This window comes from Podarcis gaigeae, assembly GCF_964106915.1.
Source record: "Podarcis gaigeae genome assembly, chromosome: 3".
NCBI lineage: Eukaryota > Metazoa > Chordata > Lepidosauria > Squamata > Lacertidae > Podarcis > Podarcis gaigeae.
The window spans coordinates 63,476,997-63,491,749 of record NC_139680.1 but is presented as its reverse complement, the minus strand read 5'-3'; the positions used below and the strand labels follow the sequence as shown (position 1 = coordinate 63,491,749).

General features: G+C 40.0%; 1 protein-coding gene across 4 annotated transcripts in view; it reads right to left on the bottom strand.

The window, feature by feature from the left end:
• The window catches only part of UTRN (utrophin), a gene marked incomplete at its 3' end in the record, with an annotated part of 327,056 nt that overhangs the window by 95,319 nt on the left and 216,984 nt on the right, over nucleotides 1-14,753 (bottom strand). For all 4 annotated transcript variants that reach the window (XM_083731575.1, XM_083731576.1, XM_083731577.1 and 1 more), the window contains one exon: nucleotides 8,478-8,634. In XM_083731575.1, coding sequence (XP_083587701.1) covers nucleotides 8,478-8,634 — 157 coding nt within the window. The remainder of the gene's footprint in view (nucleotides 1-8,477; nucleotides 8,635-14,753) is intronic.

Sequence of the window (14,753 nt, the reverse complement as noted above, 5' to 3'; positions counted from 1 at the left end):
TCGTTTCGAGGGCAACACTGGCTGGCACTACCCACAAGCTCTGAGTAGAGCTCTACACACGTAAAGGTTTAGGGCTGGGCCAGCAGATGCAATCTCTCCCATCCTTCCATGTTCTGACCAAATACTTGGACTAGATGGTGAGAAAAGGGCATGGTGGAGAACCACTCCAGATGCTTTGAATTCCAAGTCCCAGCCAGCATGGCCAGTGGTCAGGGATTATGGGAGCTTTAGTCAACATCAGGAGGGTTACAGGTTTCCCAACCTCTGGTGGAGAGTTTCAGCCATATTCTCCATACATATTAGCTCCATGTTGCTTGTCAAAGCAACTAAGGAACATTTTATGAAAATATAGCTCTAAATTATCAGGTGCTTTGCTATGCCATCTTCTAATCTTCACAACACGCAACATTATTTTATATGGAATTTTTCTAGCAGCAGTTTGTTAGAATAAAAGCAAGGGAAAAGGCCAAACAGTCAAAAGCATCAGCAATTGATTGCTATGTTTGATAGCCATTTTTTGCTTTCTTTTTTTCCGGAAGGCCTATAAGTAGATCAATGTATACAAATTAGCTTAGTGAGGATTTGAAGAAAGGTCTCTATTTGTGCTAGTACTCAGTAATTAACATTAACTGTTGCTTTCAGCATAACACAATGGTTTTCAATTGACAATATATGGGAAAGCATTTAATAATAGCAACGGATACGATAATGGCTCAATTGCATTGAATGAATGCAAATTAGATGACTGCTTAGAAAACCAACTTCCATTAAGTGAGTTGAGAACCAGCAGATCTGATTATACAGGTGTATGTTTCCCAAAGAACTATAGGGAGGAATTCAACATAGTGCTAAATAGATCACTCTGACAGTGCAAGTGGAAGAGAAACCAGTTATTCCCCCCAAAATGGAAGAGGGTCTGCAGAAGGGAAGAGTACACAAAGCACTGCAACCCTGCCTCCCACAATGACCCGCCTATCAAGAAATGCATTGCTGAACTGTATTGGTGATTGTTTTATAATTATATTGGATTTTAGTTTATGGTTTTGTTTTCAGTGTCAGGTTTTCAATGTTGCTAGCTACCCTGGGAAAGGGAAGAATACAGTACAGGTAATAAAACAATAATTTGTTCCACAGCTGCCCTCCCTTCTCTTTCCCTCAGTGCGTGTGCTTTCGCTCATTCAGCATGTTTCATTTTTCTCCTCACCTTCCATAATTAAACCCATCCCCATTCAATCCCTTTACCTACTCTGCTAATACTGTAATTTCCATTTTCTTTCCCCCACCTGCCCCGCTTTAGGCTTTTACAGCATTTAATTATTATCCTCTGGGCCTTGGCTCTCAGTCTCACAGTTTTCCTTCTCAAATAGAACTGCTTTCCTCCAAGCTTAAAAACAATCCCAGTCATTTCATTCTGTCCTAGCAGCTTAGCCACAAGTACCTATACTAGCACTTCAACACGTTTCCTCAACCCACATTCTGAGATCTCACTCTCTCACCAACCTTCCTCTATGCTCTATAAATCAACCAAATGCTTGCATTCTTGGCACCTTCCCCACCACCGCCTCCCTCTGCAGAAAAGATGCAGATAAATCATTTTGAAGAAGGAATAGAATAAAAAATATGGACCCCTTTCTGAAATCCATTCTTTTAGATTTTTTTGCTCAAGTGATTCTGCAAGAGCTGCATCTTTGCAAAAATATGCAACTAGTAAAATATTTTTTTCTCCCTCCCTACGCTTTACGTTTCTTTAGAAAGGGGAGCCTTTTAGCGTACAATAGGGGGTACATCAATACTTCATTCCCAGCAGAGAAGTAAGCAATTTTGATTCTACGGCTCTAGGAATAAATTTTCAGGCTCTGAGCCTGTGCATTCTCTGGACAGCTGAGTCAGAATAAGAATATTGCCAAGCTGACACCTCCTGTGAAACCTGCAGCTACAACTGCTGTCTATCTCTTGGCTTACACCAGGAATTTAGGTTTGTATGATTCAAAGAAAACCTGCAAGTTTCTAGCCCTGGTGGCTGAGAAGATAGAATTAGGTGTGAGTGGGAAATACCTACTGAAATCTCAGAACTCAGGGAATCAGTTTGAGTAAGATGTCTAGTGTTTGGGGATGAAGGCTTCATTGCATAGTTAATTGCTCCTTCTCAAATCTGTCAGTCCCAGATTATTCAATACAGTTAAAATGTAGGTCGATTGTACAAAATAAGAAAAAGTATGCAAACGTTCTTAATTTGCATAAATTACAAAGGAAAAAGAACTCAGTGTTTCTTAGTGTATAAATCAGATTGCCTTGATGAAGGGTTTTGTTTGTTTTGAGCTTGAATTTCACAAGGCCCTGGCGTTAAGGAAGAGCTTTTAAAGAGAAGAAATCAATGAAACTCTAGAATGGTGTTCTGACAGGAAGAACCATGATGATGGAAATACAGGGCTGATACCTTATATGGAACTCTTGGGGGTTTTTTCATTGAATGCAGGTGCTATTGCATGATGGGGAGGCTTTCTTGCCAATCTCATTTAGAGATTTAGAGAAGGAACTGCCCCTTTCCAATGGGGAAAGTGGGAAACGTACAATGACAGGGTCAGTTAAATCTCTATGAAAGTTAGAACCACCCTACCCAGCAATCCTCCATTAGAACGAAGAAAATAACAAAGCATGCTGTCCAGTCAACGCTGCCTGACTACAAAGCTGCTGGAGGCAAAGGGGAAATGGCAGCCTGTTCTCTGGCCCAGCAGTTCCCAGACTTCTTCCTGCCCTATTGGACCACTTGAAAAATGATGAGGGTCTTGATGGACCACTTAATTTTTCTGCCTGTTGTGGCAATTTTAATGCATTACAATTTATACTGCATGGTTTTTAATTGTGCTTTACTGACACACCACGGACCACCACGGCTCATGGATCAGTTTGGAAACCTGTGCTCTAGCTAGATTTTTTTTTTGGGGGGGGGGAATCAATGTCAGCACAGTTACTCATCATGAAAAATGGAATAAGCATGGTGGGCCAATTGGTACCGAAGAAGGATAAGACTTTCTTTATGTATGCAACCACGGCAGCAAGAATTCTTTTAGCAAAGTATTGGAAGATGCAAGAACTACCCACTCTGGAGGAATGGCAGACGAAGGTGATCGAATATATGGGACTGGCAGAGATGACCGGCAGAATCCGTGACCAGAGGAAGGAGGCGGTGGAGGAAGATTGGAGAAAATTTAAAGTATACCTTAAGAACTACTGTAAAATACTGGACGGTTAAGATGTCGAGAGGCTAGAAACAAAGAACTACAGCTGTAAATCGTAAATTAAAGGGGGAAACTTAATGAGAATATATAGAGAAATTGACTGAAGGGTTGCTGACACATTATAAAATAATGATGCAGAGAAGGGGAGGTATGGGGAAGTCATGTTTTATGTATTTGTTTGTGATTTGTTTGTTTTTCCTATACCCTTGTTCCCTGTTTTTTTTGTTTTGTAAAAATAATAAAAAATTATTATTAAAAAAAAAAAAGAAAAATGGAATAAGCTTTTAGGGAACTAAATCTCCTCTGGAGATGCCTAGCCTGACCCTTTTTTTAAATAATATATTTATTAGCAGTTTTTTAATTTAGTTACAGTTCCAATAAACAATACAACATATCTTTTAACATAGTCTTCTTAACTTCTTTGAACTCCCTCGTGTTTCCCGCTCCTGCGTTCCTAGCCAAGAAATTTTTTTCAGCAAATTTATCCCCTTATTTCCAAATCTTATTTTCCAATATTATATCTCTAATTTTTGATATCCTTTATTCAAATCTTAAAAAATTAAATATGACTTAAAAATTTTCCAAAAAATTTGTCTTTTCTTAAATTTAACTTATCTTCCTATATCGCTTCCTCTATCTTAATGGTGCCCAATTGTTTATATTCTAGCGTCCTTCTTAACATTCATATAATTTACAATATTTTTGTAGATAAATCTTAAATTTCCTCCAATCTTCTTCCAACGTCTCTTCTCCCAGGTCTCGGATTCTGCCAGTCATTTCAGCCAATTCCATATAGTCTGTCAGTTGCATCTGCCATTCTTCCAGTGTGGGTAGATCTTGGGTTTTCCAATGCTTAGCGACGAGTATCCTTGCTGCTGTTGTTGCGTACATGAAAAATGTTTGGTCCTTCTTTAACACCTTCTGGCCGACAATACCCAAAAGGAAGGCCTCTGGTTTCTTAGGAAAGGTATACCTAAATACCTTTTTCAGCTCATTATATATCATTTCCCAGAAAACCTTCACTCTACTAGCCTGACCCTTTTAAATTCCTCATTGTGTTCTGCATTGTTTCTGATTCTGGGAGCCATCTTCCACATTTTATAAGTCAGAGTAGTATGGCAAATTGCTTCATGCTGTCTGTTAATGTTATGGATAGGTAAGAACATTATTTTTATTTACCCGCAGAGCACATGTATTTGTGCAGATGCATAAGAACAGGCAAAAACTCGGCCCACCAGGTGTTTTGGGACTACAACTCCCATCATCCCTAGCTAACAGGGCCAGTGGTCAGGGATGATGGGAGTTGGTAGTCCCAAAACATTTGGCGGGCCGAGTTTGCCTATGCCTGCATAAGAACATTTTCAGATGCAATTTTTTTTTTTTACTTTGCATACAGTCATAGCCCTCCTCATAGCCTCCTTTATTTATACCAGCTCATGCATTTGTTGCCAAAAAACAACTCTAATAACAGGGAACAGAAGAATGGCTTATTACTAAAATTGTGCATTGCAATCACAGGCTCAGGACTGTGCCCATCATGGAATAAATCTGTTAACAACTAAGTACAGAAAAGTGATAAAACACCAGGAGGTCAGAACAATTTGGAAGTACATGCATTTATTAATGGCTACTATTTGTTTCAGTGTCACTATCTCTTTATAGCCCTTGTGTCTATTAGATCCTCTCTGTATAAACTTCTTTACCCAAAACATAACTGCTGATAATACAACCTCAAGCAAATTAAGAAAATGAATATATATATATATATATATATATATATATATATATATATATATATTCTAGCACTCAAGCACATTCTGGTAGCACACAAATGAATCAGGCAAACAAATTTTAAAATTACATTACACCATACTTATTTGCATAGTGTTTTTGAAGCAATGCACTAGGGAAAGTGAACAGAAGGAGAGAGCCATTAAATGAGCAACATTAAACAAAAAAGTGTCATAACTTATTTTGAAGTGAGAACAGCGTATTAAAACTATAAGAAGTTAGCAGAGAGATAACATGAAGCAATGGAACTAAATAAGAAGAGATTGGACTAAGGGGAGTATGTATGAGAGTTTATGAAGTACTGAGAATGGACAGAGATTGGAGTTTAATTGTCGTCAAGTGGATGAAATAAAGCAAAACTGATTTCTATCAGTGCCACCATGTAGGAGGCTACGTGATCATGCAATATTGCAGGAAGTCCCTTTTTGGAAACTCACAACAGGGCTGAAATAGTGTTCTGGTGACAGACAACTGTTCTGATTATCCCTCTTTTCCTGCATCCCTGTCCCTTTATCTCTCTCATTGCACAGCATGACCGTAAACAGAAGGGAATATTTGTTTTTCTAAGAATTTGTTGGATTGATTCATTTTCCACCTGCATTAATAATGCTTGCTTGGACAGTGAACATTTCCATAGCAGTAGCATTCTAAGCAAATAAACAAAGCTTCTCATTTTAGTGATAAAGATAGGAAGAGTTGCTCTTTGAACGTTAACACTTGTTGCACAAACCATTATGGCCATGACAAAAGCAACACAATGCACAGAAGCAGAGGTGGCTTGTCTGTGGTCATTAGATGATGCTGGACTCCAACTGACATAATGGTTAGGGATAATGAAGAAGAAGAAGAAGAAGAGTTTGGATTTGATATCCCGCCTTTCACCCCCCTTCAGGAGTCTCAAAGCGGCTAACAATCTCCTTTCCCTTCCTCCCCCACAACAAACACTCTGTGAGGTGAGTGGGGCTGAGAGACTTCAAAGAAGTGTGACTGGCCCAAGGTCACCCAGCAGCTGCATGTGGAGGAGCGGAGACACGAACCCGGTTCCCCAGATTATGAGACTACCGCTCTTAACCACTACACCACACTGGCTCTCAATGGAAGGGATAATGTCAGAGAACTGCCATCAGAAAAGGGTAGGGAGGCAGGGGGATACAGAGAGCCTCCGAGGCCTCTGAGGAGCAGCCCCTCGTCCAGCGATGGGGAAAGCCACACCTCCAGTGAAGCAGAGGGGGAAGGGGGCAGCCAAGCAAGGGAAGGGCTCGAAGATGCTACTGAGAGCCCAAGCGCCTCACCTAGCCCAGCTGGCCAGGAGGCAGACATGCAGTTTCCGTTGCCCAACTTGCGCAGAGTGGTGAAACGTAAGGAGGGGAGGCAGAGATTTGGGGTGTCTAAGTTCTTATGTTGGGGGAGAAACTGGAAGGGGCCACTCCCGGAATCTGCAAGTGACTAAGACGGACATGAACTTTGTGGTTCTGCACTGTAAATAGTTTGCACCAATAAAACCTGTAAAAGACAGGTCGGAGTCCTGCCTGGTTACTCACGAGCAACCACCACCAGCACCTGACAGATAAGAACATCTGAAGAGCCACAGGTTAGTTAACCCTTCAAAATAGCCTACTTACAAAAAAAACCCACCTAATTTAAAAATTACTAAATAAAAAAAGCAAAGCTCAATGGATCACCAATAAAAAATAATCCTGCATGCACATTTTTTAATTATATTGATTACCAATCTCTCTCTCTCGTAAAATAAGTAGTTGGTGGATTTCAACTCTATACAGCTATTTGTTTAAAGTCTTTCATAAAAAGGAAGTTTATAAAAAGAATAAGCAGATAAGAAGAATACTCTTTGAACAGATTATTTCTCCATGATAACTTTTAAGTTGCCCTCTTTTGATCTTAGCAACCTTTTAAACTTGTAAGCTATTGCCTATATTATAGCATTCCTCCCTAAACCGAGAGCTGACCAAGAAAGAAAAAATCCCTTCCATGAAGCCCACACCCAAAAATATAACACTTTTCTGGTATTGTGCAGGACCAGCACATGGTCCTGGTCCTCTCCATACAAAATTGTGTAAGGCTGCAGCAATTTGCTTTTATTGTGAAATTCTGGGAAATTGTTATTTACTCAGATGGTGGTGTTTTTGTTTTCTTTACAACCTTCCTTTGTATAGGCAGGTGCATTAACTAGAGGGAACACAGATGACTGATGATGCAGAGAATCATTTAACAATGTCAGTCAATAATAATCATAGAAAGAGCAATCAACATGCTCCTACACAGCTCCCATTCATTTTTATGAAGTTTACATAGGGCAATGTCTTCCTGGTAGGTTGCATCAACAGACTAGATTCTTTTCTTGCTCTCCCTTTTTAATGTTTATATATTGATTTTCAAGAATTTCATTTATATAAAGAAACAAGAATTAACCTGGATAAGCAGACATTATAAAAGTTTCTTTAAGAATCCCACGTTTATCCTGTTCAGTCAGAACTCCAGAACACTATTTACCTGCTTAAATTTGTTTCCACAATGGCTAACAAAGAACTAAAAAAATAATAGCAACAATACAACCAAAAAACATAGAGCATACAAACTAACACAACAATCTGAAATAAGTCAACCACATTAGTGGTTTTTAAAAGCCTAGAAAAACAAACTTTTTGCCTGGCACCTAAATGATAGTAAGGGGGGGCTGGGGGTGTTTCTGTAGAAGACATCCCAAAGCTTAGGACACTATCACTGAAAATGTTTGCTCTCCCATCAAATCTGCTTTCTGGACAATGCACAGATCAGAAACTATCATGGTAGACAAAGATCAATGTTTGTTTTTTAATTTAAAACTTTTTATTTCATACTATTGCATTTTAAAACCTTTGTTAGCATGAATACCAACATCTTAAATCCTAAAAATTCACAACTCTCTATCAAGCACACACACACTGAATGAAAGCCTGCTTTCCTATGTTTAATAAGGTGTTGCTTGGTTCAGCTGTATGTTAGAAGCTTTGGCCAGCACTGTACATGTGGAGTGGCAGCCAGGACCTTCCAGAGGGATTTCCTGGATTATTCTCTCAGTCTGTTTTTATCTGTGTTCAAGTGTATGCAGTCAGTTATTGATAGCCACAGTTCTACACGGACACAGTGTTTCCAGCTTCATCAGTGTGGCAATCCAATGGAACTGTGGTGCCCTGCTAACATTGATGGATGCTGCAGGGGAGCTAAAAGGTCGTCCTTGCTGTGCTGTTGGTCAAGGAGGGCACAAGGGCGCTTGCCCCTGAGGTCATCTGAAGAGGAGATTGTGGTTAGTAGTCAGCTATGCAGAAGACCAAATGGTGGGTAGAGATAGTTCTTTCCCCACACTTGGTTCAGATTTGCAAAGGCACTGCAAGTGAGCTGTGCATTTTAAAAAGTGTCAAATGGGCAATAGAAAGATAAGCAACTCACTTTGCAGTGGTCATGCTGTAACTGTAATGCTGGAACATCTCCACCAATAGGCATCTGCTTCTTTATCTCTTCATCTTTCAGGTTCAGCCATTTGATAAGCTCTTCCAGTGATGACAGCAACTTATTCCACTTCTCTGCACTTGCCTCTAAGTGAGCCCTGCAATGAGACACAGCAAACATTTTAACCTTTAGGCTACATTAAAATATTATAGGATATTTTCCTTAATGCAATCCAAATAACTGTTCAAATGATCTATTAGATATAACCATTTCAAAATGGCTTATACAAGAAAAGCAAAGGAATCTAGTCTGAAATGTGCGGCCCACAGATGTTCTAAAATACTCAAATGGTACCTAAATCATACATAATGATACCAAATGAGTATCCAAATGGGATGAAGGGAAATCCTCATTTTGTCTCAGACACTGTGCAAATTAGGATTAGAATGAACTCCCTGCTTGTGATACTGTCAATATACAGTGACATGTTTGCAAATTATATTATACAAACAAATCACCGCGTTGTTGCTAGCTGCAGCACACATGAAGATTTCCAGACACCAGAAGATGGGGAATTTCACAGTTCAGGAACTGAGAGATAGGAGATGGCAAAAAATGCTTGCTGAAAAACTGGCATGTACTAAATGGATTAGAGGTTGTGCTAAACAAGATAATTAAACCAAATATAGTAACCTTTCTTATCATACGCGGCATAACCCAGAAGACACCTGTATCTGAAGAGAGGCGTTAACAAACTCTTTATTAAAATGACTAGTAAAGTGTTATTGTGTGGGATTGTTTGACAAGACTATGGAAGGAAGACCATTTATGCACTTCCGGTCTAAAGTTCAGTTTATGTCATGAGCCCCACAGCACTGCGGGGATTAGGCTTGGATTGGAAGGTGCTGATGGATGGGAAGGGAGAAGAAACAGAGGGGAGGACTAAATTCTGGCAACCTGGATTGGAGGAGGGGTTCTTTAGAAGGGGGAGCAGGGATGCTGGCTCTCCCCTCTGACCTTCTTGTGCAGCAGAGAATGTCAGTGGAGGCTGGGGAGGCTTTGATCAGCTGAGGCAGGAAGCTAAGCAGGAGCCAGCAGTGACTGAACAGGAGCCCAGGCAGGAGGTTGCAGTGCTGTCACCTAGAACCAGGTGTGACCTGGTCCCACAAGGTGACAGAGTCTAATGGTTGAGGATGCCACACTTGGTTTTGAAAAGCTTGGCAAGAGGAGTAGGGAAACTTTGGGGGACATCTTTGTTGCTTCTGTTTGGCTAAAGCTCCTCTGTTGGCTAGCAAGGCCGATCTCACACCTTAATAACTGTTGATGTATACTATTGTACTGTGTGTTTTGGGTCTATGGACCACCATAAAGCTGTGTGTGTGTGTTTCTGTTCAGTTCTGAACTTCTTGCTCTGTTCCTGGACTTCTGAATCATGACTCCTGAGCACTGAGCCTGTACCATTAGATGCTGGAATAAAGAAAGTGCCTCTGTGTGTTTTGGGTGGGAGCCAGGCCAGTTTCATTTTAATGGTTCCACTGGAAAACATTACTAAAAATACATTTTGAAAGGAAAATCCCCATTCTCTATTTTAAAACTACAAATTATGCAATCTAGTAAATGTTCCAGAATATTATGCTTCAGTTTTAGCACCAAGTACAGTGTACCAAGCTGTAGTCCTCAAACACACCAGTTTAAAATAGCTACATGTAAAACCCTTTCAGACTTCTTAGGGGCAAAAGTCCAGATTTCCATAAGACCTGTCTACGACAGGTTCATACCCAGAATGAAAGGGGCAGTAAGGGGTTAATGTTAACTAGCTGAGCATTGCTGGTGCAGATTACTTACTGCATTTTTGCTGAATCAATGAACTGCTGCAGCATTGTGCTGTAATTCAGTTAATATGACATACCATTAGTGTAACTACTCTTGATAATGTCAGAACCTTTTATTTTTCTGAGTCCCTTGTCTACTTTAACCTATGGTAAGCAGAGTGTCCCAATACTCACAAGGAAATGGTTGTAATCTTCTCCTGTCACTTACACTCTATCATCCTATCAGTGCACCTAATGCATTTTAGATTCTTAATAGCTTATCTGTGTTTTCTAGAATGATGGTAAAGTAGGACAGACCTCCACTTTAATTCTGTCCATTCAATGATCTTGACAAATCTTGAGACCATATAATTGCCTTACACTGATAAACAGTATGCCAGCTGAGCTATAGGATGGAACTAATAGTTCACAGTTTAATTTTCTGCTAGCTCAATATGCAATTCTTGTAGCAGAACACCAGCTTTTTTAAAGAAAAAAGAAAAAAAGAAAAAGATTAAATCTCTCCCTCAAAAAAATACTGCATGCTTTCTTCGCTGATTCCAGTGATTAGTCATCCCTTATCTCATTCACTATTTCTTTCAAAGAGCTCTGAACACACATCTTCCTCTCTATGGCCTTACAGGAACTGCAATTATTCATTAATCACAACCACCCCCATAGGAAAAGGTTGGAGTGGTCAGCTGACTACCAAGCCCTGACCACAGAAATATTGAGGGGAGGGCGTGGGTACAGCATTTGTGTTTCAGATACTAAATTGAAACACAACACTGGGCTTGATTCTCTGTGGAAGTGCATCACTCTATCCCTTTGCACTTCTGTGGAACAAATTCTATATAATCATTGGAAAATAAGAGTGAAAAACGTATGTGTCATAAGATGCAACAATGACCATATTGTGTGGGCATGGTCCATATCAAGGATTAGTCTAGCTAATCCTTTCTATTAGCCTCAAAAATCAAATTCTTTGCAGCAAGCTTCCAGCCTTCCAGAACGCTGACTGACACAGGCTGTCAGCTTTTGTGGGTACCTCAAAGCCCTTTGCATTTATTCTACACCTCATTTGTTTAGTAATCCCCTAGCTTGTTCTCTTGACTTTTGAACCCAGTTTTGACTGCCGCTGTGGTACAGTGACTAGCGTGTCAGACTAAGGAGATCTGGGTTCCAATCCTCACTCCGTCCTGAGCATCACTGGGTGACCTTCAGCTAGTCAGTATCTCTGAGTCGATAACTCACCACACAGGGATGATGTGGAATGAGCAGTGTATAATGCCTTGAGTGCTTAGGGGGGGCAGTGGAGTATACGTGGAAAAAAAATATGTACTGGTGGTCTCCATTGCACAGCTACATGTCTTGTATGTACTACAAACTGTGCATTCAGTGAGGAATCTCATCCCGATTGTGATTAGAAAAAAAGAACTACTTGCACCTGATACAGCCTTTCTTATTTCAGCAGGCATTTTAAGGTAGCGCTTGATTTTATGAATTTTTTTATTGCTCTTCTTCTTTCTATGGTTTTTATTTGTCATTTTGATTTAATAATTAAGTGGTATATGTATATCTATATTAAATAATAATAAAGGCTAAGTTGCTAGCTTTTCTCTGATTTGGCAGTTCCTGAGCCTTGACTGGTAAGCTATTTATTCTCCAGAGGAGTACAGTGGTACCTTGGTTTAAGAACAGCTTAGTTTATGAACAACTTGGATTAAAAACGCTGCAAACCCGGAAGTAGGTGTTTTGGTTTGTGAACTTTGCCTTGGAATAAGAACATGTTTTGCTTCCTGTTGAGTGTGTTCCATTTGTAAATTGAGTCCCCCGCTGCTATGGGAAAGAACATCTTGGTTTAAGAACGGATTTCTGGAATGGATTAATTTCGTAAACCAAGGTACCACTGTACTGTAATTGGATCACTCACTGTACCAGTCCTGTTTGGAATCAGTCTTGGGAAACTTCCTGGACCCAAAGGATGGGCTTACAATACTAGCTACTATTTTATTTATTTTACTGTGTTATCAACTTGATGTGAAATATGCTCTTATACATGAGCCTAGTGGCCTTTGGCAAGCCATATCTCTTGGGCTTTTCCCCCTCTTTCTTCTTTTTGTTTAATTCAGAAAGGAAACATAAAACATACGAACTGGAAAGTAATCCATGATAGGATTAGATAGGATATTGGTAAATCTAGCAGAACATGTGTTTCTAAGCAAGCAAGCATATGTTTCTGAATGAGGGAAAATGTTATACAAGTTCCTCCTAATCCCAGTTTAGGTTTCAAACACTTGTTAAACATAAAAGTATAAACACATTTGAATGCTTATTGGAATTGTGGTTCCAGACCCTCCCATCCTTATTTTCTACTTTTACTCAAACCGGTTCTAAAATTAGGGCCAGATGTAGCTGTACTGATTGTGAACACACACACCAGAAGGCTTCTTTGTTCAAAACAATTTGTCACTGTTTGTAAAGCTTTGAACTACTTGCCTAAAAAATAGATGGATATTTGTTGAAGTTGATGGCAACTTTGTAATAATAAAACCAACATCAATAAAGATCAGTAAAACACAATGCTATCAAATCGAAAAACAAACATCCATTTGGCAGGGGTCCATATAAGAACTAACAAAATCTTTCCTAAATTTGTCTGAGAGCTTTTCTGACATGAATTAAAATGAATTATGCTCCCACACTGTGCTTCCAAACTCCACAGTGGCCTTTTGTCCAGACTTCCTAAATTTTGTCATATTTTCTAGCTACGATGTATTTTATAATTATTATGTCATCTATTTATCCTCCTACAAGTCTTGAGGCTGAGACAGGAACTCCCTCAAGCTACCTAGTGGTTACATACTTCTACATGTACAGCTGCATATATACATAAATATTGCCATAAGCACCATCTTAGGGGGGCAGGGGCCCCAAAAAATTCAAACAGGGGGCTGCCCCTCCAAATCTGCAGCAGTTGTGCATGTGCACCATGAAACATGCTCACCTTAATCTTGCTGCCTGCATCACTCACACACATTGACAGCCCCCTCAATTGTGGGGGGAGGGTGGCGCACTTGAATATCACATGTGTGTACAAACAGTGCACTTTTGTATTGTGCCTAACTTTCTCTATTGTATGTTTCAGCAGCACTGATTAAAGGAGAGTATGTGTGGCCCACACACTCTCACTCTCTTAAGAACAGTACCATAGGTTGCCAAGGTAAAATATCACTTTAAGCAGTGCAGAAGAAAATATAAAGCTGTGGATCATAAGATAATTTAACTTAAGGAAAGAAATTTCAGATCTCCTTCTCTACAGCCTCCTTATTTTGGGATTTGGATTTGCTGTGTTGGCTCTTCAGAGGGTCAGATAGTCCTCCTGAACATGGGAATGGGAGGGTACACTGGGGGGTGGGGGATGAAGAAGAGATGAGTTTATTTTCTTCTGTCAACTTATTTTAGAATCCAAGTCTGTCTGGAGCAATCCCCCCTTTCCCCACCAGGCAATGTTTCATAACTCTGCCATTACTCAGCACATCCATAGAAGCAGAACTATCTGTATAGAGTGATAAATAAATGAACTGAATTTATCCTAAGAGAGAGAGTCTTGTCAACCTGTTTTCTCCACAATAGCCAGACTCTTATTAGGTTTGGCTCACAGAAGGAGCACCACTTCTTCTAAAACAGCTGAACCTTAAAAAACATAACTAATTAGCACTTTTCAGGAATTTTGTTCTGAACATGTGAAGCTGTCCAGAATGTGCCATTTGGAAAGTTGTATTCCCTAGACATTGACATACATTTATCAACATATCTATATATGCTCTTTTACTTATGGGTCTTAGTGCTGAAGAACCAAACCTAGTCATTCACATGGTCTACATAGCTGGACTTTTTAATAATGATATTTAAGGAGTGACAGGGGTCTGTTCAACCTGGCATGTCTCCACGCCAAGACAAAAGTGTGGTGGGTTGTTATCTGAGAGTTGACACAGCCTTGACAGCGCAGTCTGAGGAAACTCTACAGAGCGTCATCCACTGTTTTGCTCAAGCCTGCAAGGAGATCTGCCTTACCATTAGGCTGATGAAGACCAACATCCTGAGTCAGGGCATTGCCAGCAGTCTACACATCAGCATTGCTGACCACACACTTGAGGAAGTAGATGGTTTTGGCTACTTGAGTTCCACCATAACCAGCAACCTTGCCATTGATGCTGAGATGAACAAGTGTATTGGCAAGGCAGCTACAGCAATGGTTTGCCTCTCTAAAAGGGTACAGGAGAATGTGATGCTAATGTCCAAGGTCAAGATGAAGGTCAAGATGAAGGCTGAGTACTCTGCTTTATGGAAGTGAGTTGTGAGCAACATACAACTGCCAGGAGTGACGCCTTAATGCCTTCCACATGCATTGCATCAGGAATGTTTTTGGCAGGAGAAAGTCTCAAACAAAGCTGTACTTTCC